The following is a 27,773-nucleotide window of genomic DNA, read 5'->3' as shown; positions in this document are numbered from 1 at the left end:
CCTCCTACCAACAACATATAAACCTCTTCAAGATTCATATTATGACCCACTAAATTTTTTCTCCTCTCACATTCTCTCTCCATAAACCTTCATACTAATTTGTAATCCCTCTCATTCATGAACCTCAACACCCATCACTAACAATAGAAGGTTTGTAGACAAACCTCTAAAATGATGAACATGTCATCCTACAAACCTCATGATGAAACTTTATTGCTAATGCCCTTAATTTCATCTACAGAAGGAGCCTGACACATATTATCCCAGTCACAATTTGTACCCAGTAGAAAGATATAGTACTCTACAAAAGGATTAAGAATCTCATCAGGGTCCTTACAAACTTTTCCATTGATATTTTCAATTTTAAAAACCTTATTCTGGTATTGCCTTTGCTTTATTGCTTGGTGAAACATAGCAGTATTAGCATCACCATCCTTCACCCAAGCACATTTTGCTTTTTGTCTCAGGAAATCCTCCTTTGCTCTTTTCAGCATCATATAACTTTCTCTAGTTTGTGCCTCAACATCCATCAGAGCTTGATTAGTTGGATCTCTTTGCAACTTCAGCTAACAATCCAGAAGCAGTTTATAGGCCATATCGGAGTTTCTCTCAATGTCATCAAAGAGGCTTTTATTCAACTCTTTTAAAACAGGTTTAAGAGCCTTCAAATTCTTAAACTTTGAACATTGGAGTACCAAAAATATTAGACTTCCACCCATTTTTCACAATATCCATAAAATCCTCAACTCTACTCCACATGTTAATTAAATAACTTGAAAGGTTTCTTTCTGTTAGTCCTCACATTACCACATTCAATGACACAAGGACAATGATCAAAGTCACCTTCAAGGAGATAGTGGGCATAATAATCAGGCCTCTCAACTAGAGATGGCAATGGATCCTGGACCCTATTCAAATCCGTGGATCCGGACCCTGATGGGTAGGATATGGATCCTAATTTTTCGGACCCCATGGATATGGGTTGGATATGGATCCACTTATTTGAAAATGGATCTGGATATGGATCTGAAAAATTTGGATCCGCCGGATATGGGTCGGATATGGATTCAACGTTGGTGTGGCGGATATGGATCTGGATCCTATGGAACCCTACCAGATCCAGATCCAGTCCATTGTCATCCCTACTAGCATTACACAAACACAGTACACAAGTTGTAAGACTTAGAGATGACAACGGATCCTGGACCCTATCCAGATCCGCGGATTCGGACCCTGATGGGTAGGATATGGATCATAATTTTTCAGACCCCGTGGATATGGGTTGGATATGGATCCACTTATTTGAAAATGAATCTGGATATGGATCTGAAAATTTTGGATCCGCCGGATATGGGTCGGATATGGATCCAACGTTGGTGTGGCGGATATGGATCTGGATCCTATCCGACCCTATCCAGATCCGGTCCATTGCCATCCCTACTCTCAACTAACTAGCCATCATTTACAAGAACTCTATCAATCCTACTAAAAACTCTGGTATTACTAGGTTGCTTATTAGTCCAAGTAAAAAATGCTCCTGAAGCTTTCATATCCTGAAGATCACTCATATGAACAGTTTCCTGGAAAGGCATCATCTTAGCATCCATAACTCTTTTTCAAATTCTTTCATTAGAGAACATGACATAGTTGAATTCTCCTAAGACTATCCAAGGATCCACCATACTCATTTTGAGAATGGCATTCCAGAGAGGGACTCTCTGTTCAAGCTTATTAAAACCATACACATAAGTAACAAAGAAAATCTTATCATTCATTAATTCTTTGACTTTTAAATGGATATATTGTGCAGTTTATGAGCCTTCCATAAAATCCAAATTCTACCACCAGAATGACAACTTAAATTCGTTACAAAAGACCACCCATAACAAAGATTAGAAGCTACTTTATTTAGGGTGTGTTTGGATTGAGAGAATTGGAGGGGAAAGGGAAGGGAGAGGTTCAATTTCCTTTGTTTGGTTACAATATATGGAATGGGGGAAATGGAAAGAGAGGGAAATAAGAGGATTTAATTTCTCTCCTTTAGACCAAACTAAAATCATTTCATCATAGATAAGATTTGGAAGAAAAACTTTTTTTTGACTCTCATTGCATCAACATCCTCCATCCATTCTACCATCTCCCTCTTTCTCCCCTTCCATCTCCCTCTCATTATTTTTGTTATCCAAACAACCATAATTCATTTTCCCTTCCCTCCCCTTCCTTTCCCTCCCTTCACTCCCCCTCCCCTCTCTTTCCCTCCTAATATTGTATCCAAACACACCCTTAAAGACACAGGTTTAACCCTTGTCTCAAGGAGCCCAAATAGGTCTAGATCATGTTGATGTAAAAACCACTTTATATCTTTTTGTTTAGGTATACTATTTAGGCCCTAACATTCCACATTCCTATTCCTTTATTCAGCATTCTGAATAAAGAAATTTATATTATTATTATTATTATTATTATTATTAAATGGATAATTAATAACAATGATTTAAATTATGATAAAATGACGCTTATGAATGAAAAAAACTTTAAAAGGTAATAACTTTGCATTCAGACTCTATCAAATCCTTTATCTTAATAAGATATCTCAATAAGACTAACGCAACCGCTAAACAACCGAAAAATAGTCGGTTCGTGTATATTACACGAAATGACCTTGATTGGTTCGTGTTACACAAACTAGCATGGGTCAGTTCATGCTAGCCTTGGTTGAATCTGATTTGATCCACCCGACTCTATGACTCTAGCCCAATGTTTATTGTTGTTACAAACTGACAATAAACCCTAAACTTGAAAATAACAATAAAAACAAAGTCAAACCCGAAATGACCAACCAAACCCGAATTCTTGCAAATCCAAACAGACCCAACTCAAGTTGATCCGACTAAATTGACCCGTTTGCCAAATCTAGCTACGACAAAGTTATTAATAGCAATAAATTTAACAAAGTTGGGAAGTGGGCAGATATTTACAGTAGTAGTAGTACTAGGATCTGACTCGGAAATCGCCCATTTTTAAGGTGACATACTTCCACGTGATGTCCATCTCCTTAGATTTCTACTTGTCTCTCTTTCTCTTTTCTTTTCTTTCCTTTCTTCCCAATATTTCCCTTTAACTAACAAATTAAGTCTTTAATTCCCCACATTTAATACACCTTCTAAATTTCTCCCACAATCTTCCCTAACTTTGACAAAATAAACCCAATCATTTTCCCCACAATCTAAATTTCACTTGATTTGGGTATTTTACCCCTTTTTTTTTTTCGAAATCTGTAAAAATTTAGTAGGCAATCTAGGAAAAATCCACTCTTTTTCAATTTCCCTGGAAAAAAATCCAATAATTTCTGTCACTATCTTGAGTTTTGATTGCGTTAAATCCCATTTGATTTGGGTATTTGACCTTTTTTGGTTCCAAATCTGTAAAAAAGTAAGTGTGTAATCTAGGAATAAATCACTCTTTTTCAATAATTTTGATAAAACCCCAATAATTTCTGCCATATCTGGAGTATTTTTGGTTGGAAATTAGTGGGAAATCTAGGGATAATTAGGAGAATAATAATGGAAGATCAATGGGAAATGGGATTACCATCAATTGAAGATCTAACCCCATTATCACAATCTTTGATTTCCCCAGAATTAGCTTCTGCATTTGGGATAACCCCAGATAATTTTCGAGCTTCCATTGATCTAAACAGAGTAACGCACGACACATGTTCGACGTTATTCCCCAAAGAAGACAGCTTTGATGCAATGAATTTAAGGTTGTTTTCAGGGAGGAATGACTTGGATAGTGGTGGGAAGCTGAAAAGGGGTGATTCATTTGTACCCGAAGAGATGAATTCCGGGTCGAAAGATTCAAGTGGGGACGAAAATGGGCTTAATCGGGCTATGAAAAGGCCTAGGTTGGTTTGGACTCCTCAACTTCATAAGAGGTTTGTGGATGTAATCGAGCATTTGGGGATCGATAAGGCGGTTCCAAAAACGATAATGGAGATGATGAATGTGGAGGGATTGACCCGGGAGAATGTGGCTAGTCATTTGCAGAAGTATAGGCTTTATTTGAAGAGGGTTGAGGGTTTAGCTAATGAGGGTCATTCTAATCCTAGAAGGGCACCACCCTCTTTCTTTGACTGTGATGGGTTTGGGCCGGTTTCAACTCCAACTCCAATGCCGATGCCATTGCCACCTCAGTTGATGCCAATTCCGATGGCTGGACCGCCTCTCGGTCCTTACGGTGGTGCTGGTGGGTATGGGCATTTGGGTTTGGCTATGGGTGACAATAGTTCTGTCCAACCTGGATATAACTGTGGGCTGGAATCTGGGGCCTTCAACATGTTTTGGAATCGACAGCGAGGGTGATGGGTTTGGAATAAACATTTCCGAAGAAATAAATTGGTAGGTTAGTGTCAGGATCTTTGTTTGTATTCTTGTCACTAGGTACCCACAATTCTGAATAAGCAAGATTGAAATTTGGAGCACATATAATAATGCAATTGTTTGTATTCATCAAAAGGTCTCATATATGGTTCTCTTTTTCTGAATTTGTCCCTCATCTTGAAGTACTTGTTGATTTCTACTGTTTCTCTGTGTATGTTAGCTCTCTGAAGCCCAGTTAAATCAGTAATTTCTGTATCTAAATTCGACCATTTGTGTTACTATAATACTATCTCATTGACATATAGTAGAAATATTGTCTGTGAAAATGGTGAGGTTGTATTGAAACACACTCCCATGAGTATGGCGAGATGATAATAATTTACAGTGTATGATGAATAAAGTAGTCGTATGATTTTATGCGAGTATGGTGATACTGAAACTGATAATAATTTACAGTGTATGATGAATAAAGTAGTCGTATGATTTTATGCGAGTATGGTGATACTGAAACTGATAATAATTTACAGTGTATGATGAATAAAGTAGTCGTATGATTTTATGCGAGTATGGTGATACTGAAACACATAACTCGCTGTCATTTTCCTTGCGGAGTATCTATCTTCTTTGTTTTCTCGACTTGTCAAAGCAATTTCCATGTTTAGCCGATTTCATGGGATTCCCAGTTAGTCTGTTAATAATAGAGTTCAACTTCATTGATTGAATACCCATCATAAAGCAAAGATAATAAAAAAAGAAAATGAGAAAACTAATTTCACTAAAATTGATTTATTCCAATATCCAATTTGATAAGAATTACAGTACCATTCTAAGAAAAATCCTCAAAACTCAGAGACAAACTATGCCAAAATATAAGAAAACTAACATGTGGGATACATAAAATCAAGTAGAAGGGCAGAATGTAATGACATACCGAGGAGCAGTACAAGTTTTAAGGCCAGTAGCCTCATCATAGGGGTGACTATAAGCCCTTGGACAAACCATCTTAAATAACTTTCCGAACACCGTCGGCTGACACTTTTCCCCGACATAATCCCCAGTACAACAATACTTTGGCAAACCGGTCGCCAAACAAGGGCTCTTGCATCCCACAACCATCCCTTTTTCCTTCACCTCCAAGCTTGATGGGCAACAAACATTCAAGTTCATTTCACACGCCGCCACCCCACAACCATCACCATCATCTTGTCTGCCGCCAAGAGGGATCATGGAGATGGGAAGGTTAAACCCGTCAACCAAGCTGACATCATAATAGTGTTGAGGGGATGTTGGGGTTCCAAAGGTCATTTCTACCAGTGTGGCAGGTGGTTTCCCACCAAGGCCCTTGCATTGCAGGAGCCCGCCACAGTCCCCTGTTTGACATGCGCCAAGGCCGGTAGGATGGTCGAATGTGCAACCTTGTCTAGCCCATATTCTTCCTGACCAATTCTGTGAGACGCGCAGGACTCGTCTTTGGCCTGATTTTAGTACAAATCCGCCTCCTAGAGGTGTTTCTTGACCTGCTGTTGCTAGGATTCCTGGCCAAACAGTGTAATTGCAGTTGTTCGTTACCATCAGTTGTACCCCATCTGTAACAAAACAGAAATAAACAAAAAAAGACGTCAATATAAATACCTGTTAATATAATAATCATTCAATGTTTGCCAAGTAAATTGCTTTCTTATTTGAATGATATTATGCTATCTTGTCTGTCGTAAAACGGTTTTGCATAAGAGTTTTGTAAAAAAAAAAAAAAAAAAATCGTAACAAACGAGAATTGAAAGAGTAGATGGGTGCGAGAACCTGTTAGGGAAAAGCAGAAGAAGCAGAAGAGTATCAAGAAATGCAGAACAGATGACATGATTAACGATTAATTAAGAATATTTCAGATGATAATTAGTGATTAGCGCTCAAAATTTTGCAATGTTTACAAATGAGAGAGGAGGGTAAGATCTTATAAGTCAGGGGAAAACGGTTATAGAAGAAGAGTGGATATAACTGTTTCTTCCACAACTCCCCTTCACCACTGATCACTTCCTCCACTTTCCCTAACCCTATTTTTCTCTTTTCATTTTTTTAAAAAAAAATTAAAAAGGACTAATACTCTTAATTGTTTTGACTGAATTAAATTAGCGCGTAATTCGAAGTTACTCGACTTTGCATGATGAGCCTCTTAAGTTTTTGGTCTAAAATGAAGTGTCCGAGTGTTCAATGTCCAACGCGGGTACGCGAGGTAATAGTGAAGTGTCCGAGCAACATAGGTCTTAACAATGGATTGATACCGTGGAGAAAGAATAAATTTCATCAGTAAGTAACAACTCCAGTTTTCTTTCTAACCTAGCCGAGTAGCCATCTACGAAAATATCCCAGAGCTTGGACTAAATGTTTTACCACAGCCTGAATGATATTCGGTTCACCTGATGTCAATTTTTCCTATGAACAACTTGTTTCTCTCTAATTTCGCATGATCCACCAGAGACCTCCTGCATTTCCGGTATCCGTGATGATGGAGAATCAGATAATTGAGAGCGTCCTTGGAGATGATTACATCCTATTAATTCAGTCTCATCTCCTTTGCCATACACTGCATCATTTTGCCTGCATACATAAAGATCACAGTGATTACCATACCAAAGTACTTTCTTACTCAAAATTTACTATCAAATTTCAGTAATCACATCATATCACTTGTCTGTTCTCGTTTCTCGAGCAAATTTATGAGTCTAGTAATCATACTAAAACCACATTTAACTCTAAGCACGTTACAAATTTCAGAATTGCGAGTGCGTCTTAAAACAAATGGAGGCCCTGTGCTCCACACATAAATGAGACCCCAAATATAATGTACAAGTGTACAATTTTTCAAGGCCGCGATTAAATCCCATCAATAAAGCTTGTAAATTTAATATCCAAAATTGGAGTACCGGTTCCCTGCTCATAACTGAACATGGCCTTAGACGCCCCTGCAAAATTGTAACAACAAAACTTAATCAAATGCACAAATTGCAGCTTGTGATACTTAATATGAGCTCATTAGCAAGAGTACAAAAGTTGAGTTTCCCATATAAACCCGAAATAATTTTGATCATAAACATCAATTCAATCCCCAAAATAATCCCAGAAGCAAATTTAATTCAAGTCAAGAATCCATTGACCAATACTTCAATACTTGCTACAGCAAAGCCTGACAGGTTCCTTGGTTAGTCTTCCTTTCAAACGGTCTTAACTTAAGACGACAAAAATGTCACCATTTTATATATATGGAGGTGTGTCCTAAGGGCATACGATAAGAAGCTAATTAGAGGAAGATTTACAAGTTCATTTCATTAATTATGGTAAATATTAGTTCGTAAATCAATTTCTAATGCTATGTTTTTAAATTTTTTTCTCTAATTAGCTTATTATCGTGAGGCACACATTCGAAAAAACTTTATACGGTAACACGTAATCCTAAAAAATTATAACTAAAATTGTCACTTTCTAACAATAAATTATGACTGCTTTTTATCAAAAAATACACATTTTATCGTAAATGGTAACATTTTATCTGTCGTAATTTCAAATGAATTCGGGACATTTAAAATGAGAAAGTGCGTAAGTGCATTAATAAAAGACCATCTCACAGTGTAAGATGGTCTTATAGTCGATAATTTGTGGAACAAAAATAGGTGCAAACAGCTTAACATACTCAACAAACAAAAGTGAAAAAAGTTGATCAAGTTTTAAAGTTTAAACTAGGTTTGTGACCCGTGAGATTCACGGGTTTATCTGTTTAGTTTTGTTATTTTTATCGTATTGTTTATATTTGTCTGAGCAATTAGTTGATCCATTTAAAAAATATAGTCTTGAAATACATAAAAGTTAGTTGGTTAATGCCTTATTTTTTTGACAATTTTTGTTTATTTTCAAAACTATTGTATTTTAGTTGTTATTTTGATTAATATACTAAAAACATGTGGTTTTAAAAAAAAGTTACCTTCAATAAGTTCAGTAATTCATGACACCATGTAAAAAAAAATTAAATGATTAAGGTTTCTTTTTTATTAGATTGTATAGATTTTGTACTAAATTTTCTATGTAAAAGTTTGAACGTCGCTTTGTCTTCCGGCAAATAAGTTAGTAAGTAAAGACGAAAGACAAATTAATGCATAATGTTGAATTATTTCTCTTTTTTTTCCTTCTTTTTTTGAGAATAACAAATCTCACAATATAAGGAGCTTAAAACATATAGAATTATAAGGTTTTTTTATCTTCTCAATATTTTAATTGTCATAAATCATATAGTAGCATAGTTATGAACTTTAATAAATGCTAGTCTTACTATATCATCTAGACCCGTCAAACGGGTCGGGTGGGTCGGGTCATACGGGTCGGGTCAAATACGGGTCGGGTTATACGGGTCACGGGTCGGGTTAGGGTCAGAATACGGGTTCAGAAATAATTTCTAACGATGCTTTTAATTAATTTTTTTTAAATGTAAATCATATTTAAAATTAATATTTTAATCATATTCAACGTTTACATTAATTATATTGACATAATTATTAAAATAAAGTTTTTTTAATAATTATTTTGTTATTAAATATTATAAAAGTTATATAAAATTAACTTTTTAGTTGTTTTTGTAATTTTAAGTAATAAAAAAAAAAAATTTTAACTATTTTTTCAAATATAATATATAAATATTAATATTTTAATAAATTTCTTGATTTACCTTTGACCCAACGGGTCGACCCGTTCGGGTCAGGTCTCGACCCTAATATAACGGGTCATTTCGGTTCGGGTTAAATGGGTCGCGGGTCGAAAAAACCGGGTCTGTAACCCTAAAAAACGGGTCGGGCGAGTCGGGTTTTCGAGTCGGGTCGAGTTTTGACAGGTCTAAATTATCATCTATACCAATTTGTCAAAAATTCTAAATTTTATATTTTTGCATAAATGATAAAATGAGTTAAATAATAGCCTACTACAAATCTCACTGCAATCTCTTATGTGTTATAAGACATATGCATTAGATAATATTACATGTACACATAAATATTAGATAATAATTTATATTTAGCCATTATCTATGTCAATAGATTTTTTGTGTCCAACTTATTAATAAGATTGAGATCCTCGCAACTCCAATTTCATTCTACGAGAGCTAATTTTCAAAAGGAAAAATGATGAATAAAAAAGAAACACATACCTAAATAAAACATACATTTGAAAGTTTCTGAAATACTAAATTTTATTTATGAACCTGAAAACAATTAGTCATTCACATTCATATAGTCAATTTTGTAGTTAGTTTATAACATATAGTATTGAGTGGAACGGAAGGAATATTTGTTTAAGCAATTCTAGTATTTCTCTTATTCAAATAGTCTTCTTTCTCCAATGAACTATCTCTGAAGAAAATCCACCGAGGGATTAATAAAAAACAAAATGATGGAATTTGATTTATGTAATATTAACCTTATCGTTATTAATTTAAGCTTTCCCTTAAATAATGTAAGAAATAGGGTATTGAATCATAAAGATGTAAGTATATTTACCTATGAATAACACAACTCCACAAATCTTGATAGCCCCTAAATGAGAACAAAACAACATATATGTGAAGGTTAAAAATGTGAAAATTACTTCATAACCAATGGAACTTAAAAATAAATATAAATTATTAATAGTACACTTACCTTGATGTTGATACAATGATAAGAAAGATTATTGACACATATATATAATTCTTTTGACGATGGGGGTAAAAAAATATTCGCTTGAATTTCGGCTCACAAATGTTGCCTTTCATCAAACATTTATAGCCAAATAAGGATCCGTTTTATGACTTTTGGTTTTTTTTATTATTACCAAATTTAATATATACACAAATATGTATAAATGTCTTATGAGTTTTGATAATTCATTTTCATTATTAACAAATTTAATATAGACATAAATATAGAGTAATGAGAAATGAAATATAAAAAGTTTACTTTTTTTTATTTACAAAATCCACATTGCATGAGAATTGGAGAGTTATCTTACGAACTAAAAAATGGTAAATATTTTGTCTTCCCTTTTATTTATAAATCATATTTATACATTTACATATATATTCAATTTAATAAAATTGAGCAAGTTTATTGCAATAATATTTAAGAAGGAGTTGCACATATAAATAATTTAAAATTAGAGTGATGTAAATTTTTATTTTTCGTTTAACCAATTGTAGTTCTAAAAATTAAAATGTTAATGTTTAATGTTAAGTATGTTATTATTTGCCCTTAATATTTACAAATTCTTTATTCTTTCATAAACGGCGTAAAATTAGAATTATGTGATATTTATTTGTTACTTAAATATTCTAGTAATAAACGTAGAAATTTAATTTAGTATGAATTTTGATTTTTAATTATTTTTTTAAATTTTTCTAGAAATTAAAAAGGTCAAAAATTTAATGGTTGTTATGCTAATTTATTTTTTATGTAAATATTTTTTAATTTGTGTATCATTTTAAATGGATCATTATACGAACATTAGGGCGGAGCAAAAAATCCGATTATCCAAACTGATCTGATATCCGATCCGAATCCGATCCAAAATTTTGGATATCCGATCCGAAAGTTAAGTTTTGTTTGGATATCTGATCCGAAATCTTTGGTTTTGGTTTGGATATGGATATTAGAATTAAAATAATTGGATATCCGATCTGATCCGAAACTATAGTTTTCTAGTATAATTTCGAGAAAATAAAATTTTATTTGATACAACAACTTAATTAATGTTTAAAACATTAAAGAAATATCTAGGTAGTACTTAAATTTTATAGCGAGAACATTGGAATAAGAATACGAAAGAAAATCATCATGTAAAACTATGAATATAATCGTGTTTCAAACTTAATTTTAAAGTAAATTCAAAAGTATGGATATCCGATGGATATCCGCATCCGATCCGATTATTTTGGATACCCGAACATTGGATATCCGAGACATTTGGTTTGGGTATTGGATATCTAATTTCAGGATTTCTAATATGGATATCCGATCTGAATTAGCACTTTGGATCAAATACCCGATCCGTACTCTGCCCTAACGGACATGAATTACCCTCATAATTAAACACGTCATATTACATGGAGGATTGGTGACGTGGAACACGTCATATTACATGGAGGATTGGTGACGTGGAATTTTGGTAATGTAATGTGGCATTTAGTAATACGAGGTGACATTGTCTACATGACTTTTAAAGTTTATCCTTTTAATAATATTTATAGATATGTCCAAATTGAAAAGAAAACAACATAGACTGTCAACAGTAAACTGGAGACGTTTCTTTTCCTTTTTTTTATGAGACGGTTAGTTCGGACCTAAAACCCAGGTATCCAAACCCGAAATCCTTTGGGTTATTTTTACGAACCGGTTCACTTGGTAAACCCTTTGTTATTCATCCCATTTCGAACCGGATCAGCCGGTAACAAAATAAATTTCCAATACGCACAAAACGCAGCGTTTTGGTTGAAATAAACCGGCTTACCCGGTTCTTATCATCTTAGAGATAACAAAGCTAAACCTAAACCTAACCCTAAACCAAACCCCCACCTTTTCCTCCTTTCATCCCTTTTCTTTTATTGTGGGTTCAATCTCAAAAGATCAAGTAAGATTGTCTTCTGGTTTTGTTTCATTTATTTGTTTTTTGTTTTTTGTTTTTTTTTTGGTTAATTATAAAGTGGGTTTGGTTCATCTTTTTGGTTTAGTACTTTAATTGTTGTTGCTCTTGGTTTTTTGTTATAAAGTTTTGATCTTGTATTTCCAGTGATGAAATCCCTTTTTTGTAATCTATGATCTTTTATTGTTTTATGGCTGTTTTAAATTTGATATCCTATGTGTTACACAAGGGTAAAACTGTGTATATCCGACCCCCTTACCCAGCAATTTACGAGAGCGATTAATGGGTAATTATTAATGTAGTTGGACTGTATAAGTTAAATGTGCGCATTTTGATGAATTACACAGTTGATATAATTTGATTGGAAGAAATGTCATCTGGGTTTGAGCCAGTACCTGTAACCTCACAAAAGCATGATCCCGCTTGGAAGCATGTTCATATGTATAAAGATGGGGATAGAACTCAGCTCAAGTGTATATACTGTGCTAAAATCTTCCGGGGCGGAGGAATTCATAGGATTAAGGAGCATTTAGCGTGTCAAAAGGGTAATGCAGCTACTTGCCATCATGTTCCCCTTGATGTCAGGCAAGCCATGCAACAAAGTTTAGATTGCGTTGTGGTGAAGAAGGGAAAGAAACAAAAGATTGGAAACGAGATTTTTCCTAGTGCGAAAAAAGGTACCATCAAATCCCCCCGCCTTAATGACGATATGGATAGATTCGGGAGAGAGGGTGGTGTCAACTCTGAGATGCAGTTTATTGCTAATCCCGATCCCCTTGACCGAGTTGACCCTATCTCGACACTTATGACGACTGCAAGAGTGAGTTTGAGCACAAAATCCAAGGAGAAGAGGAAACGAGGGAGGCCTTCTAAGAATTCTTTGGCTTCTGTTAGTGCTAATACTCATGGTTTTCCTGTAAGTGATCTAGCTCATATCGTTCCTGTGAATGGGACAAAGGCCAACCCCGAAGTGCATTTGGCAATTGGCCGATTTTTATATGATATTGGTGCTCCACTAGATGTCGTGAATTCTGTCTATTTTCAGCCTATGCTTGATGCTATTGCTTGCGAAGGAACAGGCATTGTGGGACCCTCACATCAGGACCTTAGAGGGTGGATTTTGAAGAGTGCCGTTGATGAGGTGAAGTCAGATATGGACTATTGTTCAAGGGCATGGGCCCGCTCTGGCTGTTCTATTTTGGTGGAGGAGTTCAGCCCTGGGAAGGAAACGACACTACTGAATTTTGTGATCTATTGCTCTGAAGGCTCTATGTTCTTGAAGTCTGTAAATGCTACGAATCTAATTGATGACACTGATTTGTTGTTTGACTTGATCAAAGAAGTCGTGGAAGAAGTTGGTGACAAAAATGTACTACAAGTGATTACACCCAACGAAGACTGTTTTTCTGCTGCCGGGAAAAGACTGTCCGATACTTACCCTACAGTATACTGGACTCCTTGTGCGGCTAGTTCCATAGTCTTAATGCTTGAGGACTTGGGGAAAATCGAATGGATAAATGCAGTCTTAGAACAATGTAAGTCTATTACAAGGTTTATTTATAATCACAGCGTTGTTCTAAATATGATGAGGAGATATACTTTCGGTATGGATTTAGTGGTGCCAGATGTAAGCCCTCACGTCACCAATTTCAAATCCGTTAAACGAATGGTCGAACTGAAACACAATTTGCAAGCCCTAGTTACTTCACAGGAATGGGTAGATTCCTATTATTCCAAAAAGGAAGGAGCATTAGCTATATTGGATCTCATTAGCGATCATTCTTTCTGGTTGTCCTGCAACCAAGTTGTCCAATTAATATACCCACTTCTCCGACTTTTGAGCATTGTCACGAGCGAGAAGAAACCCGCCATGGGTTACATATATGCGGGAGTATATCGAGCCAAAGAGTCTATAAAAAGGGACTTCAGAAAGAGGGAGGAATATTTGACTTATTGGAAAATCATTGACGATAGGTGGGAACAACATCAGCAGCTTCCTCTTTATGCTGCAGGCTTCTACCTCAATCCTAAGTTCTTTTATAGCCTTGATGGAGATATCCCTAGTACCGTCGTATCGGGAATGTTTGATTGTATAGAAAGATTAGTTTCAGACACCAACTTACAGGATAAAATTATTAAAGAACTTAACTCCTACAAAGTTGCTGCTGGGGATTTTGGACGGAAGATGGCAATCCGAGCTCGAGAGAGTCTTCTACCTTGTAAGTATTTACATAACATGTTAAATTTATATATTGACCACAGTTGAAAGTTTCATTTCTTCTTTGGGATTTTGAATGTTTCATATTTGACAAAAATATGTACTTGGCTTGTCGGGTGATTCTTCTCAAATAGTCTATTTGTAAAGGTGAATCATCTAAAAGTTGTGGAATTAGTTTTAAATTTATTTTTCTGAACTCAAGAATGGAAGAAACCAATTTTAAGATTCTAAATGAAGGGTAAAATTTTGTAAGCTGGGCCTTGAATTTGAATTATGATTCACTCCAATGATATATGATGGAGCAAAAGAGACATTATTTTTATGGTTTTCGGATGTGGAGTAAATAAAAATTACTTCTTGAGACTAGACCTGACAAAACTGATCGACCCAATTGGAAGGGAAGTGTATGTGTTCAAAATAAGCCAAAGGTAGACCTGAAACTCGAATCCAACCTGGCTTGGATCCGAACCCAAAATGCAAGCATACGTGAAATGACCCGACCCATATGACCAGTTTATCAAGCCTACTCTATTGACACTTTTTATTTAATTTTGTATAAAGTATTTGATGGTCTTCTCATTTTGGTTTAGGGTCAATTGGTGAAACGTATGTTTGGCACCTTATTCCATCCGCGCAAGAGTCTGTCTAGAGTCTCTATGCTAGTGAAATGCCTATAAGGGGTTGTTTGGTTCAAGAAGACGGAATGGAATGAATAACGATACTATGGGGGGTATGGGGTTGTAGAACCAACATTCTTGAAGTTGTTTGGTTTGTTATGACACTTGTAAGTATTTAGAATGGGGTAATTAAGTTTGAATCCTAGGGGGAGGGTCGGTATCGGATTTGAAGGAGTTGGGGTGGAATTAGAATCCATATGATATCTAACTCCATTCCAAACCACCAAAACCAAACAATGGAATGGAACGCCAACCAAACAGCTGTTAATAACCATATGAACATTAGTTACTATGAGCCGAACTCAATCTTGCTGTCTTGAGAAATTTGTATGCATTGCTCTTGAAGTAGTCTTGTTTGGTTACTCATTTCTGTCTATTCTTGTGAGATGCAGCTGAATGGTGGTCAACATATGGAGGTGGCTGCCCTAACTTGTCACGTTTGGCTGTCCGCATCCTGGGTCAGTCTTGCAGTTTAACACGATGTAAACGTGATCTTATCCCACTCGAGCAATTGGAAAACACTATCAACAGTCTAGAACATCAGCGACTCAGTGACCAAGTCTTCACTCAGTTTAACCTACGCCTTAGACAAACGTGAGTATAATAATATGAAAAGTCACTCAAATTCTCATATGAACTGGTCTCATGATGATGATATCATGACACTGATCCATATGTGTATACTTAATCCTTGATAAAATTTAAATAGGTTTCTGGGTATATAAGGGTTCTGTTTTTACTAATATAAGATCGTCTCTAAGTGATTAATTGCATGTCGATGATATTTTTTCATAGGTCTCAAAAGGGCAAAGAGCTTGATAATATGGACCCCCTCTCGGTGACCAATCAATCCAGTGTTGCTTCTTGGATAGCGAAGAAGGAATCATGCTTAGAAGATCCTGGAAGTTCTGACTGGGCTGCTATTGAGTCCCCCTCATTGAATCAAACGCGCTTGAAATCTTCTATTGACGAGTTTGAAGAATTGGGCGGCGGTAATACTCATTTTACTCACACTTTGCTGTAACTTTTCCTCCCTCACCCTTACATTATATAGTTATATGCGGACTCGAGCTTTCTATTTTCTCAAGATCATATTAAGTGCTAGTGATACTTGTACGAGATCGATTCACATGTGACACCAATCCAATTCATTGTGTATTCCTCATTTAATTTTAGGACAATGAAATGATCTCACATGTAAACCATCTCATATGAGTCTTTATGTTGATGTGCAGAGTTCGACGACTATGAAATATTTGGAGCAGTGAAGGGTGAGGAAGACACTCTTGCAGACAATGTAGAGAGCCAGTAACCAGTAAATCAGTTTTATGACCCGTGTAAATTGAGTTTCTTGACTTACGTCTTACAGTTATAGGCGATGCTCTGCTTGGCGTCCCTTTTCTATTACGATTGAGCAAGTAGTGTGCAAGTGAGAATCTTTTACTATCCTTGTAACTTAGGAACGGGAACCGGAAATTCACTGTTTAGTGCGACTGAAATTCAACTGGTTTAGACATTGAGGCATTTGAATTCAATAATAGAAGGGGGATGTAGGCTGCTGCTTCCTCTCGGTTAGTTCTTACTAGTAGTTTGGAAAGGCAGATTGTGCAAGTAGAGTTCCTAATGCTAGAAATGTAAATAACTTTTTTTTTTTCCCTAATCGCAGCCAGTTTCCTTGAGAACTGAAATTGATCCCATTCCAGTGTTCATTTTGCAAAATAGTCGCAAAGTTTGCAAATTTGATTCAATACTTTTTTCTATAAATTGGTCATTCATCTTGGACCCCTTTTGTGTTTTTGGTAATGATAGTGATTCAAGAAAGAGTACAAGTTCAGCGGGAAGTTTACAAATTATATACAAGACGAAAGCTTAAAAGAAAACCATCTAAAACTTTGATTGCACAACCGAAAAGTTAGTAATTTTACATTATAATCCAAAGCAATTAATTTCTAAACAAATTTAGATTGATGGAAAAATCTTGAATCGCATAGTGACGGAATTCCGTTCCTCTGGTCTCTGGCTACCTGCCTTCACTTCCACCTGACAAAGACAACAAAGACACTGAACCACCTTCAATATTCATATAAGAAGTAGCAGAATATGTATGTAGAAAATCTTCAAATTCTCCGGTACCATTTCCGGGCTTTCCTCGTTTGCCGTTATATCCTCCGGGGTCCGCCACCACGTCTGGCAATGCCATCTCGCCTTCCAAGTACCTCACCACCTGCCTCATCGTAGGCCGGGGATCAATAGCTTCAGCTGAGCACATTAAACCCAACTTCAACACTATAGCCGCTTCAATCTCATTATAATCACCCTTCATTTTAGGGTCCATTACTTCAAGTATAGCCCCTTTCTTCCATCTATCCCAAACCCAATCCACTAAGATCAACTCCTCTGGTAACGCCTTGGGCTCAATCGGCCTCCTACCACAAGCTACCTCCAATATCAATGCCCCAAAGGCAAAAACGTCTGAAGCCGGGGTGGGCTTCCCAGTTCGAGTCAGTTCTGGTGCCAAATACCCAAGTGTCCCAACGACCCGGGTAGTGCTAGCATGGGTCCCATGCTCATATAACTTGGCCAGACCAAAATCACCCAACTTACCATTAAAGTCAGCATCAAGCAAAACATTCCCTGCCTTGATATCTCTATGTATCACAGTTTGCTCCCACCCTTCATGTAAATACAACAATCCTTGGGCTACCCCATTGATGATTTTAAACCTTTGATCCCAGCTCAATACAATTGGAGGGTTATCAAATAGATATTTGTCCAAACTTCCATTTGGCATATAATCATAAACAAGGATCAAATCTCCCCTACGCCGACACCACCCAAGTAACTGGACCAAATTCCTGTGTCGGAGACGGCCAATACTGGCAATCTCAGCCACAAACTCTGGCAATCCCTGTCTTGATTCATGGGATATTCTTTTAACAGCCACCTCGGCTTTGGACTTGGGAAGGGTCCCTTTGTAAACCCTTCCAAACCCACCAAAACCAAGCAATTGTTTCTCTTTAAAACCCTTTGTAGCTTTCCTTAACTCTTGGTAAGGGAATCTATGAGGACCAATATCAAGTTCCCAAGATTCAATCACATCTCGATTCTTATAACACCAGAATAAATAAATAGCTAATCCCACAGCAATGAAAAATGCGAAGACAGATCCTAGTGACACCCCTAAAATCAACCCAAAGTTGGTCTTTTTCACTTTAGGAAGTTTCGGAAGCGAAGATAAATCAAGAGGGGTGGCTTGACCATCTATCTTAAAACTCCACCCCATGATGTAATGTGAACTTGCTAGTAAACCAGTTGAAGCAGAAAACCCAACATACATAAACTCATCCAAAATAGGAGAAAGGTCTACATCATAAGACAACATACTCCTATTTGGTTTTCGAGACGACAGGGAAAGAGTAACATTCAACTGATTAACATCAGCATCATATTCAATCCAACACATAATTGTTTCTCTACTTTTCATAGTAATATTTTGAGCAGTTGAATTCCCATCAACATAATAAGCAGCAGTAGCAGAAGCATTAGAAATCATACTATTAATATTAACACCAACATGATTATCATTAATATCCTTAAACTCAAAATCTTGAACTTCATCAAACTCAATTGCAAACACATGATTAGTAAGATTACCATTATCAGTACTATTAAGTAATCCAAGATATTGACTAGGAAGAGCACCAGGTAGCTCTTTACTAGGAGAAAAGGCAAAGGCAAATCCATGCCCACCTAAAGTTTGAAACTGAGGAACAATTGCAAAAGCAAAGATTGATGAAAAGGAATAAGCTTTTCCATTTGACCTTTTTACCCTTACTCTATTAGGAGTAAATGCATGACCAAGAAGCCTTTTTGTGTCATTTGTTAGCTGAAGAATGCCATTATTTTGAATCTGAGCAACTCCATTCAAGCTTAAACTGTTACCTGCATGCTTAAATCCACTGTAAAAAAGCTGTTGACTTTGAGCAAATTTTGGGATTTTTACTACAAGTAGAAGGAGAAAAACCCAGAAAGAATTAATCTTTGAGGCCATTAACATTAGCATGAATTGGGTGTTGAACTAACTAAGCATATCTAGGGTTTGGTTGAGTTTGGAGACATTTAGAAAGAGTATAGTGGCTGTAAAGTAAGAAAATGGAGAAACTGGAGGCTCAGGTTTCACATGGGAATACACTACACTATGTGTCTATATCTATATTCCATTAAATACATAATCATATAAATGGGACCTGTCAATCCATTAAATTAAAATTTTAAGTAGGAAAATTAATACTGTAGCAGACTAGCAGTAAATTCCAAGTTGATTGTTTTGGTACATTTGCGCTCTTGTCTGTCTGGCACTCTGGCAGTTGTTGTAGTATAGTCACTAATCAATGTGTACTAGGGGAGTAGCACCTTGTGCTTCAAATGAAACCAAAAATGATGTATAAAATGCTAAATATAAGTCTACTACTTTCCAATTGGTCTCCCTTGTGACGGGTTACCATTTGTGGCGGATATTTTGTGAGATAAAATGGTAACAAAATGGGTTAGTGGAGAAAGGGGACCACATGAATAGTGTTGCAGAGAGAGAAAAAGTGGATACATTGTGAGGTAAAATGGTATCCGTCGCTTGTGACGGATATGTCATGTCTTCAATGAGAATTTGTGACTACTTTTAACCGAGTCAAATTTACCTCATTTTTTCTATGAAAAATTCACATGATATCCTTTAACTTTAACATTTTGTACATAATACTCGGTATTTTAAATTTATAAACATGATACATAGTACCCGGTATTTAAACCATCCGATTAGGCCCAGAGTTAATCTGAACCGTTTAGAAATAATGGACTTCCATTTTTTTATGACATGGAGAGGATCTTTACCCATATATTTTTTTATGTATTTTCTCATCTACATTACCTACTTATAAATAGATGAGATTTCTTTCTGACAAAAATGTAGGGCTTAGTTTTGGACTCTCGGAGTATAACCAACTTTTCAGTCTCTAATTCCAAATTGTCATGTCAAATTTGGACTATCAGTTTTATTTTCAAATAGTCTCCATAACTTTTAGCTGTATATTCGTATTTAAATCTACCCACCTTACTAAAAAGTGGGTAAGGAGCTGTTTAGATCTAAACTTTACATCACTTTGGCCATTTTGACATGACAACACACCGTTTTTAATCTCTGATAAGCAAGCCCTGTTATTCCTATTTCCCTTTCTCTACCGCTCTCCCCCTTGAGCTCTTTCCTCCATCTTTAAAAACCCATTCACTCTTTTTACAATCTCAAATCAATAAATAGCGTATTTCAATGTCCTCTCTAATCTTCACTCCAAACCCTAATATCATCCCAAGAGAAATCCAACTTTCCACCATTTTATAACTAAAAGTAAGCAATGGAATGGAAAATTTGAGAGAAAGAAACGAAGATGATTTACCATAGCCTTTAGGGGTATATTCATGCACCTTGCAATATTGACTCGTATTTAAATATAACCGAAAATTTGAATTGATTTGTCATACTCGAATTTTACCGACTCGAGGCTAAAATGTATTATTTCAAACAATCTTTTGTAAAAATAGTACCAAATTTAAGAGAAAATTGTTTATAGATTGGTTTGCCTCTTTAGAAAATGCTTGCAATATTTTTAGCAAATGATATTCAGTCGGTAAAAAAATAGCGGTGAAAATCAAATCAACAAAATCTCCCACTACTTTTAAGACAAAATTATCTATGATCTTTTTCTTGACAATAACTACAAGCACGGTACACAGTTGTAATCCAACCTTAAAACATGCCATTTGCAAGGAAGACCATCTACATTAATGCGACCTTTTGTTGAAAGTTTTGTTTCTTAAGAGACATTGTAAGTGTACAGTCCGGTTTCCCACGGTTCTTTCAACTCCTAAATCAAGGGTTGGAGATATACACTCATATTTCAAGTATGATTTTTAGGACCTTAAACGATCAGCGATAAGAACATAATCTCTTCATGCATAATTCAATCAATATGTAGTGAGACTGTAACAAGTAATGAGTATCTCTGACCCAACAACAAGTATCCTGAGACTACATTCCTCACGTACCCTTGAAACATTCTTCACCACAGAAGAATCTGAGGTATTACCAGCTAGCAGGGGGCGGACCCACCTAATAGCAAGGAGTGGCGGCCGCTACCCCAAACAAAACAAAAAAAATGGTATAGAAGACAGATTTTTATTACCCCAATTATTGTTGAATAGTAGATAAGTAAATATTATTCCATTAAATGTTTAATAAATAAACAGTCTGTGGTTCAATGATAAAGGCTTTGTTTTCCACCAATTGCCCCGAGTTCGAAATGCAGAAGACCTCTTAAGATTAAACTTCTATTTAGAATTAGTACCATTTACTTATGTAATTTTCTCCTTTAAATTTTCATAAAATAATTAGTTAAAAACTTGAATATAGTTTTTTTTACATATTTTGATCTTTTTTTAATATCTTATTATTTCTATTCTTAAATATTATTAAAAATGTTCAAGAAAAATCATCGTTTATATTTTTCACGGAAAAGAAAGAATTCGGGAAAAAAAATAATTATGTATATATTTAGTTTTGTGAGGAAAAAATAATTTTTTTTAATGCTAATTTTTTTCCAATACTCATCTTTGATGTGATACCCAAGGTATCATTCTCATACCCACCTCCCCCCTTGGCTATGAGAAACCTATACCTCATGGGTTTGAGGTATGGGTATCAAATTACAAAAATAGTGAACCAAACACAAAGTATGAGTTTAACTCATTCCAAACCCATACCTCATACCTACAATGCTTGAACCAAACACCCCCTAAGTAGGTTTCATCGTAGAGGAGTAACTCGGTTTATAAAGTGTTCAACTCTGTCCACTTTCGTCTATGTATAATACTCAGTCTAGGGGTGTTAATGAGACGAGCCGAGCCCAAGTTTGGTCTTGCTCGGCTTGTGCTCAAGAATCAAAACTCGAGTTCGAGCCGATCTCGTGCTTACCCGAGCTTGAAAAAAATGTGCTCGTTATAAAGCTTGCGAGCTATAACATGAGCTCGAGCCAAACTCGAGCCTAAATCCAGCCTATATAAAGCTGTTTATTTTTTTTTCTTTCGATATTTTTAATAATATGACTCGAAGGTTATAAGTAAAAATATTGGCAAATCAGCGAGACATTTGATATGTGTCATACAAAAATATAATCATGATAATTTTTTTTTTATAAAATATAAGCAATATCTTATGTATTCACATAAGTTCGAGCCGCTCGCTAGCTTTTCGAGTCGAGCCAACCTTTGCTCGGCTTGACTCGTTAACTCTCGAGCCGAGCCTGAACTCGAGCCGAGCTTTGAACGAGCCGATCTCGAGTAGATTTGATCTCATCTTCACGGATTCTATTCTCCTGTCATATCAACCCATTTCAACCTAAGAAATACATTCGATTTTACGATCTATTAGTATTTTACCGATGTTTTACCTCATTTACAATTTTTTTTTTTTTTGCAGTAGTAAGAAAAAAAGTTCCTTACACAATACCTATCCAAATCTCGGAGTTGGATTTTATTAATACATTATTATAATAAGCAATTAAACTACATATGGGGTTGACAAACAAATTAGGCTTTTTAACGGGACGATCGAAGCCGGCCAATTGAGCGAACAATTCTTTCTTCTTCTTTATTAACTGAACTTCGAAAGAGTACCTGCAACAAAATACACTTACGCCATGAAGACGTAGAAATTTATGGGAGAGAGATCTACGTAGAAATTTATCAACTGATCCCCTTGACTATGATTTACAACTAGAAAGTGTATCTCACTCAATTTCTTGATAGGACGACACATAAAGATTAGCAACATTTTATTATTAATAACTATATAAGTCTTGCTTTGATGGCGATTGTTAATATTTTTGTAATAACCATAATATAAATACAAAAATTCTAAAAACAATCATTTTGTCTTGCTAACAAAATAATGAATAAGAATGCTACACACTTAGGGATAATCCAACGGAAATCGCTTATATAATCCCCTTATACTAAAAGAATAAGAGTTTCTTAAAATTTCCCGCCTAAATGACTTGCTATAAATATGCTTCATTATAAATTATATCATATCTACAATTAAGGCAACTATTCTATGCAATAGATAATTTTATTCCGTTTAAAAGGGGTAATATTTTTTCAATCTATGTGAACATATTGAAACGATTTTTTAATTTTGTTATATAAATGAAATTGCTTTAATTATAGGTAAGATGTGATAGAAATATTTCATTATTATTATATATATTTTTTTTTTGGTATTATATTTTGAAACTAAACATGATGGCCACGAACATTTTTTTAGCAAATACGTTCTAATTAATTCTATTATTATGTCTTTTGAAACAAATGTATTACAAGTTGAGAGTATTCATAGATTGTTTTTTTTTTTTTTTTTTTTTTTTTTTTTACTTCTAAAAGGAAAAACTTACGAATAACATACGTTTTCTTACCGTTTAACTTAATATCTATCTCTGCTCCATACTATGTGAACATTTAAACTTTGGTTAATTTTTAAAAAATTTTAATTTAACATATGCATAAATATATTTATTACAACACATGTCCTTCCATTTTTTGGCTTTTCATAAACACTCATGCTCGAGCTACTCGGCTAACTCTGGTTTTTTGAAGAAACCCTTCATTTGAAAAGAAAAACCAACACCCGATCTATGATGCAAATATTTTTTTATTCTTTATCTGATTGTATTTTGAATGTCGTTCCTTCACGTTTATATTACGTCTTTATTGAACATAATGATACAATAACAATATTTCTTAATTAAATTTCAATTGGAGTTATTATAGTGGTAAAATTTTTAAATTCTCTAATATCTCTATCTAAAAGTAAATTTCATAATTAAATTTCAAATGGAGTTATTACAGTGATAAAATCGTTAAATTCTCAAATATCTCTATTTAAAAACCGCGCATTTGCGCGGGATCTATACTAGTTAATCAATAACTCTCTCTTAAGACTAATACATCCGCAGTCTTGAGATTAAAACAGGCTAAATACACTCACTTGCATAAATCCCCTATCTATAAAAGCCAAAGCATTTAGAGCAATGCTATTGACTCCTAATTTTTAGGGATGCAAGAAACTTCTTTCATTCCCTACCTCACCACTCTAGGGGTGGTCAACAGTGAGGGTCGGCCTTGCTAACCCGGACCCGGCCCGCCTGTGACCCGTGGATGAAACCGGCCCCCTGACCCGGGCATGTACCCGGCCCGACCCGACCCTATATCCGGCCGGTTCCGGGTCCCCAAATGTCAAACCCGGCCCGTCAAAACCCGTCCATAAACCCGCCCTTGACCCGCCTCACGGGTCACTTCTGACCCGACCCGGTTCGACCCGCCTCAACCCGGCCCGCCCCATCCCCTTACCCGGGCCAGTTCCGGGTCTCCCAAAACCCTGACCCGCCCCCGCCCTTGGTCATTGCCCGCACCCGACCGACCCGCACTGTTAACCACCCCTACACCACTCAATATCAAGTCTTTTATTTCCAAACTATCAAACCATGTTTAAAATTTACATTTTAATCACTAATATTACTAAATTAAAAAAATTAAAAAAAAAAAAATATTGTCAAATAATTAATTAGCTGGAAGGTTGAAAAGTAAAAAATTTCATTTTTTTCCTAATTTGGTAAACATATACTTGCTCATTAAATAACTCAATTACAAATTATTAAATTTATACCACTCATTCATTAATGACGGGTCTGATTTGCAGATTAAATAGAATATCGGGGTTATTTTTTTAACGGAAAAACTAAATTATAAATGAATTTAAAAAGAAAAAGTCATCTTGTATATTATTATTATTATATAAGAATAATATCAATATTTATTTCCAAAAAAAAAATGAGATTGAAAAATTAAATATGGTAAATATGCTTATACAAGATTATCAATTGCAAATGTTTGATTATATTGTCTTCAAACGTCAAAAATCGTCTGCAAAGGGGAGTCATACATACTTTTTTGAAATTTTTATAGTCTACACTTTACACTTCATGAACCCCTAATGGTGAGATTGAGACTGATTCGGATTGATGGGAGAGATCGGTGTTCAGACGATGATGTATATTGGGTTTTTGTTTATATGAGGTGAGAATTAAATGGCGCTTTTAAGTGACAAAAAATAACACGATGAAGATCAAAGAGAGGACTAATAAGTGCGACTGAGTAAGAAGGAAGAGCGAGAGAGTATCAATTTAGTCGGCCGAGTGTTGTATATTGGTGAAGTGTAGGCAGTGGCGGAGCCAGAATTTGAACTTAGAGAGGCGAAAAATTTTAGGGGGGCGAACGACTAATTTCACAAGGCACCATCGAAAAAATTGCGAAAAATTTATGATATATGAGGCCTACACATTAATAATAATTAATTAGTCTTGCTTAAAATTGACTTAATTTTAATTTTTTCATAGCCTCTTTTTGTTTCCACCTCTATTTTATTTTGTGCTTGAAATTTTTTTCGTTTTCACTTTTATTTTAATCGTATGTAAAAATCGTCTTATGTTAAGACGATCTTAAACAAAAAATAACAACAATTATTAGAGGAATTGTGTATATCCGCTCATGTTTAAAAAATTGTACTCCGTATATAAGTTCAAAGTATATACTATTGAATTTTATTTTATTATATATGTATACCCGTGCATTTTGTGCACGAGTGTAAAACTAGTAAAGTTTAAAGACAAATCTTTTGTTAATATTTGGACATTTTGTTTTTGTCCTATATATAAAAGCACAAAATCTCATTGAAGACGTCACGTATCCGTCACTTTGGAGTGACGGATACCATTTTCTCTCACAAATGACCCAAATAGAGGAGAGAGGGAAGCACATGGGGGTGCCCCCACCTTATCCCCGCTATCCGTTTTGTGAGTGGCATTACCTGTCACTTGCTCCGACCCGTCTTCAGCAAGACTCTTTGATATAAAAGTGGTAATTATGTAACTCATTGTAACTTTAAGATGAAGATTGTCCGTTGTAAATGAAAATTTGTGATAGTTATAACAAAATTACTAAAGATCGCCCCTATATTACTCATCTCGCCCCTAATATTCATTTTACTTTCCAATTTTGCCCTTTACTCTAACGCATTTTCAAAACTATTTTTTATCGATAATTCAACATATGAATGGCGGTGACCCATTTTACGATAATTAATAATCAAGCACGATTAAATTCGAAACAAAATTGACGATTAGAAACGTAAAAACTTCAAATGATCATAACTTTGTGCTCGGGTGTCCGATTTTGACGAATTTTTTTTTCAAATCACTTAACTCGACGAGACGAACGCAAAGGTAAAAAAAAAAAAAAAAAAAAAAATTGGAAAGCGGGCCCATTCATGCGAAAAACACGAACAGGCCTAGGCCGGTTCATGTGGTTTACATGAACCAACCTTGGCCAGTTCATGTAAATCACACGAATGGGCCTAGGCCAGTTCATGTGGATTACACGAATTGGCCCAGGCTGGTTCGTGTAAACCACAAGAATTGGCCTAGGTCAATTCGTGTTTTTTACACGAATGGACCATTTCTCAAATTTTTTTTTTTTTTTTTTTTTTTGCATTGCGTTCGTCTCGTCGAGTTAAGTGATTTGAAAAAAAAATTCGTCACAATCGGACACCTGAGCACAAAGTTATGATCGTTTGAAGTATTTTGGCTTTATTCGTCAAATTTAGTCCAATTTAAATCCCTATTTCGTATTATTTTGAGACGGTTTTGTTTTTGTTAATTTATGAAGCGGTTTTTTTGAAATTTTAAATTTAAAATCGAAAATGAGTAAAAAGGAAGGTAAATGGGGTTTTAATTACACAAGGGCAAAAAGGTAATATTTAGGGGCGATATGAGTAAAACTAGGGGCGATCTTTAGCAAACCCGAATTATAATACTAAGCATATACTCCATAGAATAGAGTAATTATTAAGGGTCAACATCCAGCAAGTCGGCAACTTTAAAACAGAAAATAAGTAGTACTCCCTCCTATCCACTCTTTTCTTCCCTATTTCCTAAAACGGATTATTCTGGTTTTCTTCCCCTTTCCTTTTTGAGAAAGTTTTTATTAATATTATACTTCTACAGTTCTACCTCTTTCCACTCACCAAACCCCACTATATACTTTATTAATATTTAATTCTAATTATTCCTACCTCTCTCCAATAACCAAACCCCACTCATCACCTTTATTAATATTTAATCATAATTATTCATACCTCTCTCCAATTACCAAACCCCACTCATATATTTATCAATATTATACTCCCCACCCTTAATCCCCGTGCCCACTTCAAAGGGGAAAAAAACGATGGATAGGAGGGAGTACAAGACTACAAGGTGTAATCAAGCCTATCGCTTGCTGTTTTATACGGCTGACGTCTTATTCGATTTGGTACAAACGTGGTACTTCATTTTCAAGTCGCTTGTCCGTGGAAATTAGTTTAGTCACGCATGTCATTAATTATCCAATCGTAATTTGTTACTTTTAAATTATTATTTGGCTTGGTCATTAGCGTAATAATAGCAGCACTAATCAAACTTGTACAGCAGTATTATACTTTATTAACAAGAGATAGCTTTTGTTTGGTGTTAGATAAGTAGAGCCTGGTATAAGTGAGTCGAGCTCAACTCGAGCTCTCTTAGACCATGCCCAAGCAAGGTCACCAACTGGGTTATGATCTTGTTGGGTCATACTAATGACGGTAATTAAGGAGTATTAAGGTGGTAATTTGGTGACCTTGAATAACTCAGGGTCAATTGGTGACCT

At 35.3% G+C, this 27,773-nt stretch overlaps 5 protein-coding genes across 5 annotated transcripts; 2 read left to right on the top strand and 3 right to left on the bottom strand.

Moving 5' to 3' along the window:
• Nucleotides 1-197: 197 nt before the first annotated feature.
• LOC141641440 (uncharacterized) lies at nt 198-1,607 on the bottom strand. Its single transcript, XM_074450100.1, has 3 exons — nt 1,453-1,607; nt 803-1,145; nt 198-566 (listed from the first exon to the last, which is right to left on the bottom strand). The coding sequence occupies exons 1-3, from the start codon at nt 1,605-1,607 to the stop codon at nt 198-200; spliced, it is 867 nt and encodes a 288-aa protein (XP_074306201.1).
• Nucleotides 1,608-2,967: 1,360 nt separating this feature from the next.
• LOC141643096 (transcription factor PCL1-like) lies at nt 2,968-4,875 on the top strand. The gene has a single exon (XM_074452125.1). The coding sequence runs from the start codon at nt 3,564-3,566 to the stop codon at nt 4,362-4,364; it is 801 nt and encodes a 266-aa protein (XP_074308226.1). The 5' UTR covers nt 2,968-3,563; the 3' UTR covers nt 4,365-4,875.
• Nucleotides 4,876-5,090: 215 nt separating this feature from the next.
• LOC141643097 (thaumatin-like protein) lies at nt 5,091-6,347 on the bottom strand. The gene is made up of 2 exons (XM_074452126.1): nt 6,183-6,347; nt 5,091-5,968 (listed from the first exon to the last, which is right to left on the bottom strand). The coding sequence occupies exons 1-2, from the start codon at nt 6,238-6,240 to the stop codon at nt 5,283-5,285; spliced, it is 744 nt and encodes a 247-aa protein (XP_074308227.1). The 5' UTR covers nt 6,241-6,347; the 3' UTR covers nt 5,091-5,282.
• Nucleotides 6,348-11,683: 5,336 nt separating this feature from the next.
• LOC141643094 (uncharacterized) lies at nt 11,684-16,610 on the top strand. The gene is made up of 5 exons (XM_074452123.1): nt 11,684-12,020; nt 12,380-14,251; nt 15,320-15,521; nt 15,723-15,919; nt 16,163-16,610. Exons 2-5 carry the CDS (start codon nt 12,403-12,405, stop codon nt 16,237-16,239), a joined length of 2,325 nt encoding a protein of 774 aa, XP_074308224.1. The 5' UTR covers nt 11,684-12,020; nt 12,380-12,402; the 3' UTR covers nt 16,240-16,610.
• A 186-nt stretch (nt 16,611-16,796) lies between these two features.
• Nucleotides 16,797-19,117, bottom strand: LOC141643095 (L-type lectin-domain containing receptor kinase S.4). The gene is made up of 2 exons (XM_074452124.1): nt 17,061-19,117; nt 16,797-16,967 (listed from the first exon to the last, which is right to left on the bottom strand). The coding sequence occupies exons 1-2, from the start codon at nt 18,988-18,990 to the stop codon at nt 16,948-16,950; spliced, it is 1,950 nt and encodes a 649-aa protein (XP_074308225.1). The 5' UTR covers nt 18,991-19,117; the 3' UTR covers nt 16,797-16,947.
• Nucleotides 19,118-27,773: the final 8,656 nt, after the last annotated feature.

The sequence above is a fragment of the Silene latifolia genome, chromosome 2 (genome assembly GCF_048544455.1).
Source record: "Silene latifolia isolate original U9 population chromosome 2, ASM4854445v1, whole genome shotgun sequence".
Taxonomy (NCBI): domain Eukaryota; kingdom Viridiplantae; phylum Streptophyta; class Magnoliopsida; order Caryophyllales; family Caryophyllaceae; genus Silene; species Silene latifolia.
The sequence above is the reverse complement of the archived record's forward strand: the minus strand, read 5'-3'. Positions and strand labels throughout refer to the sequence as shown.

Coding starts and splice junctions, on each gene's coding strand:
- LOC141643095 (XM_074452124.1), bottom strand. CDS start 18,990: ATGCTAATGTTAATGGCCTCAAAGATTAATTCTTTCTGGGTTTTTCTC. Junction 16,968..17,060: donor ACGAGGAAAGCCCGGAAATG/GTACCGGAGAAT, acceptor TGTCTTTGTCAG/GTGGAAGTGAAGGCAGGTAG.
- LOC141641440 (XM_074450100.1), bottom strand. CDS start 1,607: ATGGATGCTAAGATGATGCCTTTCCAGGAAACTGTTCATATGAGTGAT. Junction 1,146..1,452: donor GTTCTTGTAAATGATGGCTA/GTTAGTTGAGAG, acceptor GTGTAATGCTAG/TAGGGATGACAATGGACTGG. Junction 567..802: donor GTGTCATTGAATGTGGTAAT/GTGAGGACTAAC, acceptor CTGGATTGTTAG/CTGAAGTTGCAAAGAGATCC.
- LOC141643094 (XM_074452123.1), top strand. CDS start 12,403: ATGTCATCTGGGTTTGAGCCAGTACCTGTAACCTCACAAAAGCATGAT. Junction 15,522..15,722: donor AACCTACGCCTTAGACAAAC/GTGAGTATAATA, acceptor ATTTTTTCATAG/GTCTCAAAAGGGCAAAGAGC. Junction 15,920..16,162: donor GTTTGAAGAATTGGGCGGCG/GTAATACTCATT, acceptor GTTGATGTGCAG/AGTTCGACGACTATGAAATA.
- LOC141643097 (XM_074452126.1), bottom strand. CDS start 6,240: ATGTCATCTGTTCTGCATTTCTTGATACTCTTCTGCTTCTTCTGCTTT. Junction 5,969..6,182: donor CTTCTGCTTTTCCCTAACAG/GTTCTCGCACCC, acceptor GTTTTGTTACAG/ATGGGGTACAACTGATGGTA.
- LOC141643096 (XM_074452125.1), top strand. CDS start 3,564: ATGGAAGATCAATGGGAAATGGGATTACCATCAATTGAAGATCTAACC.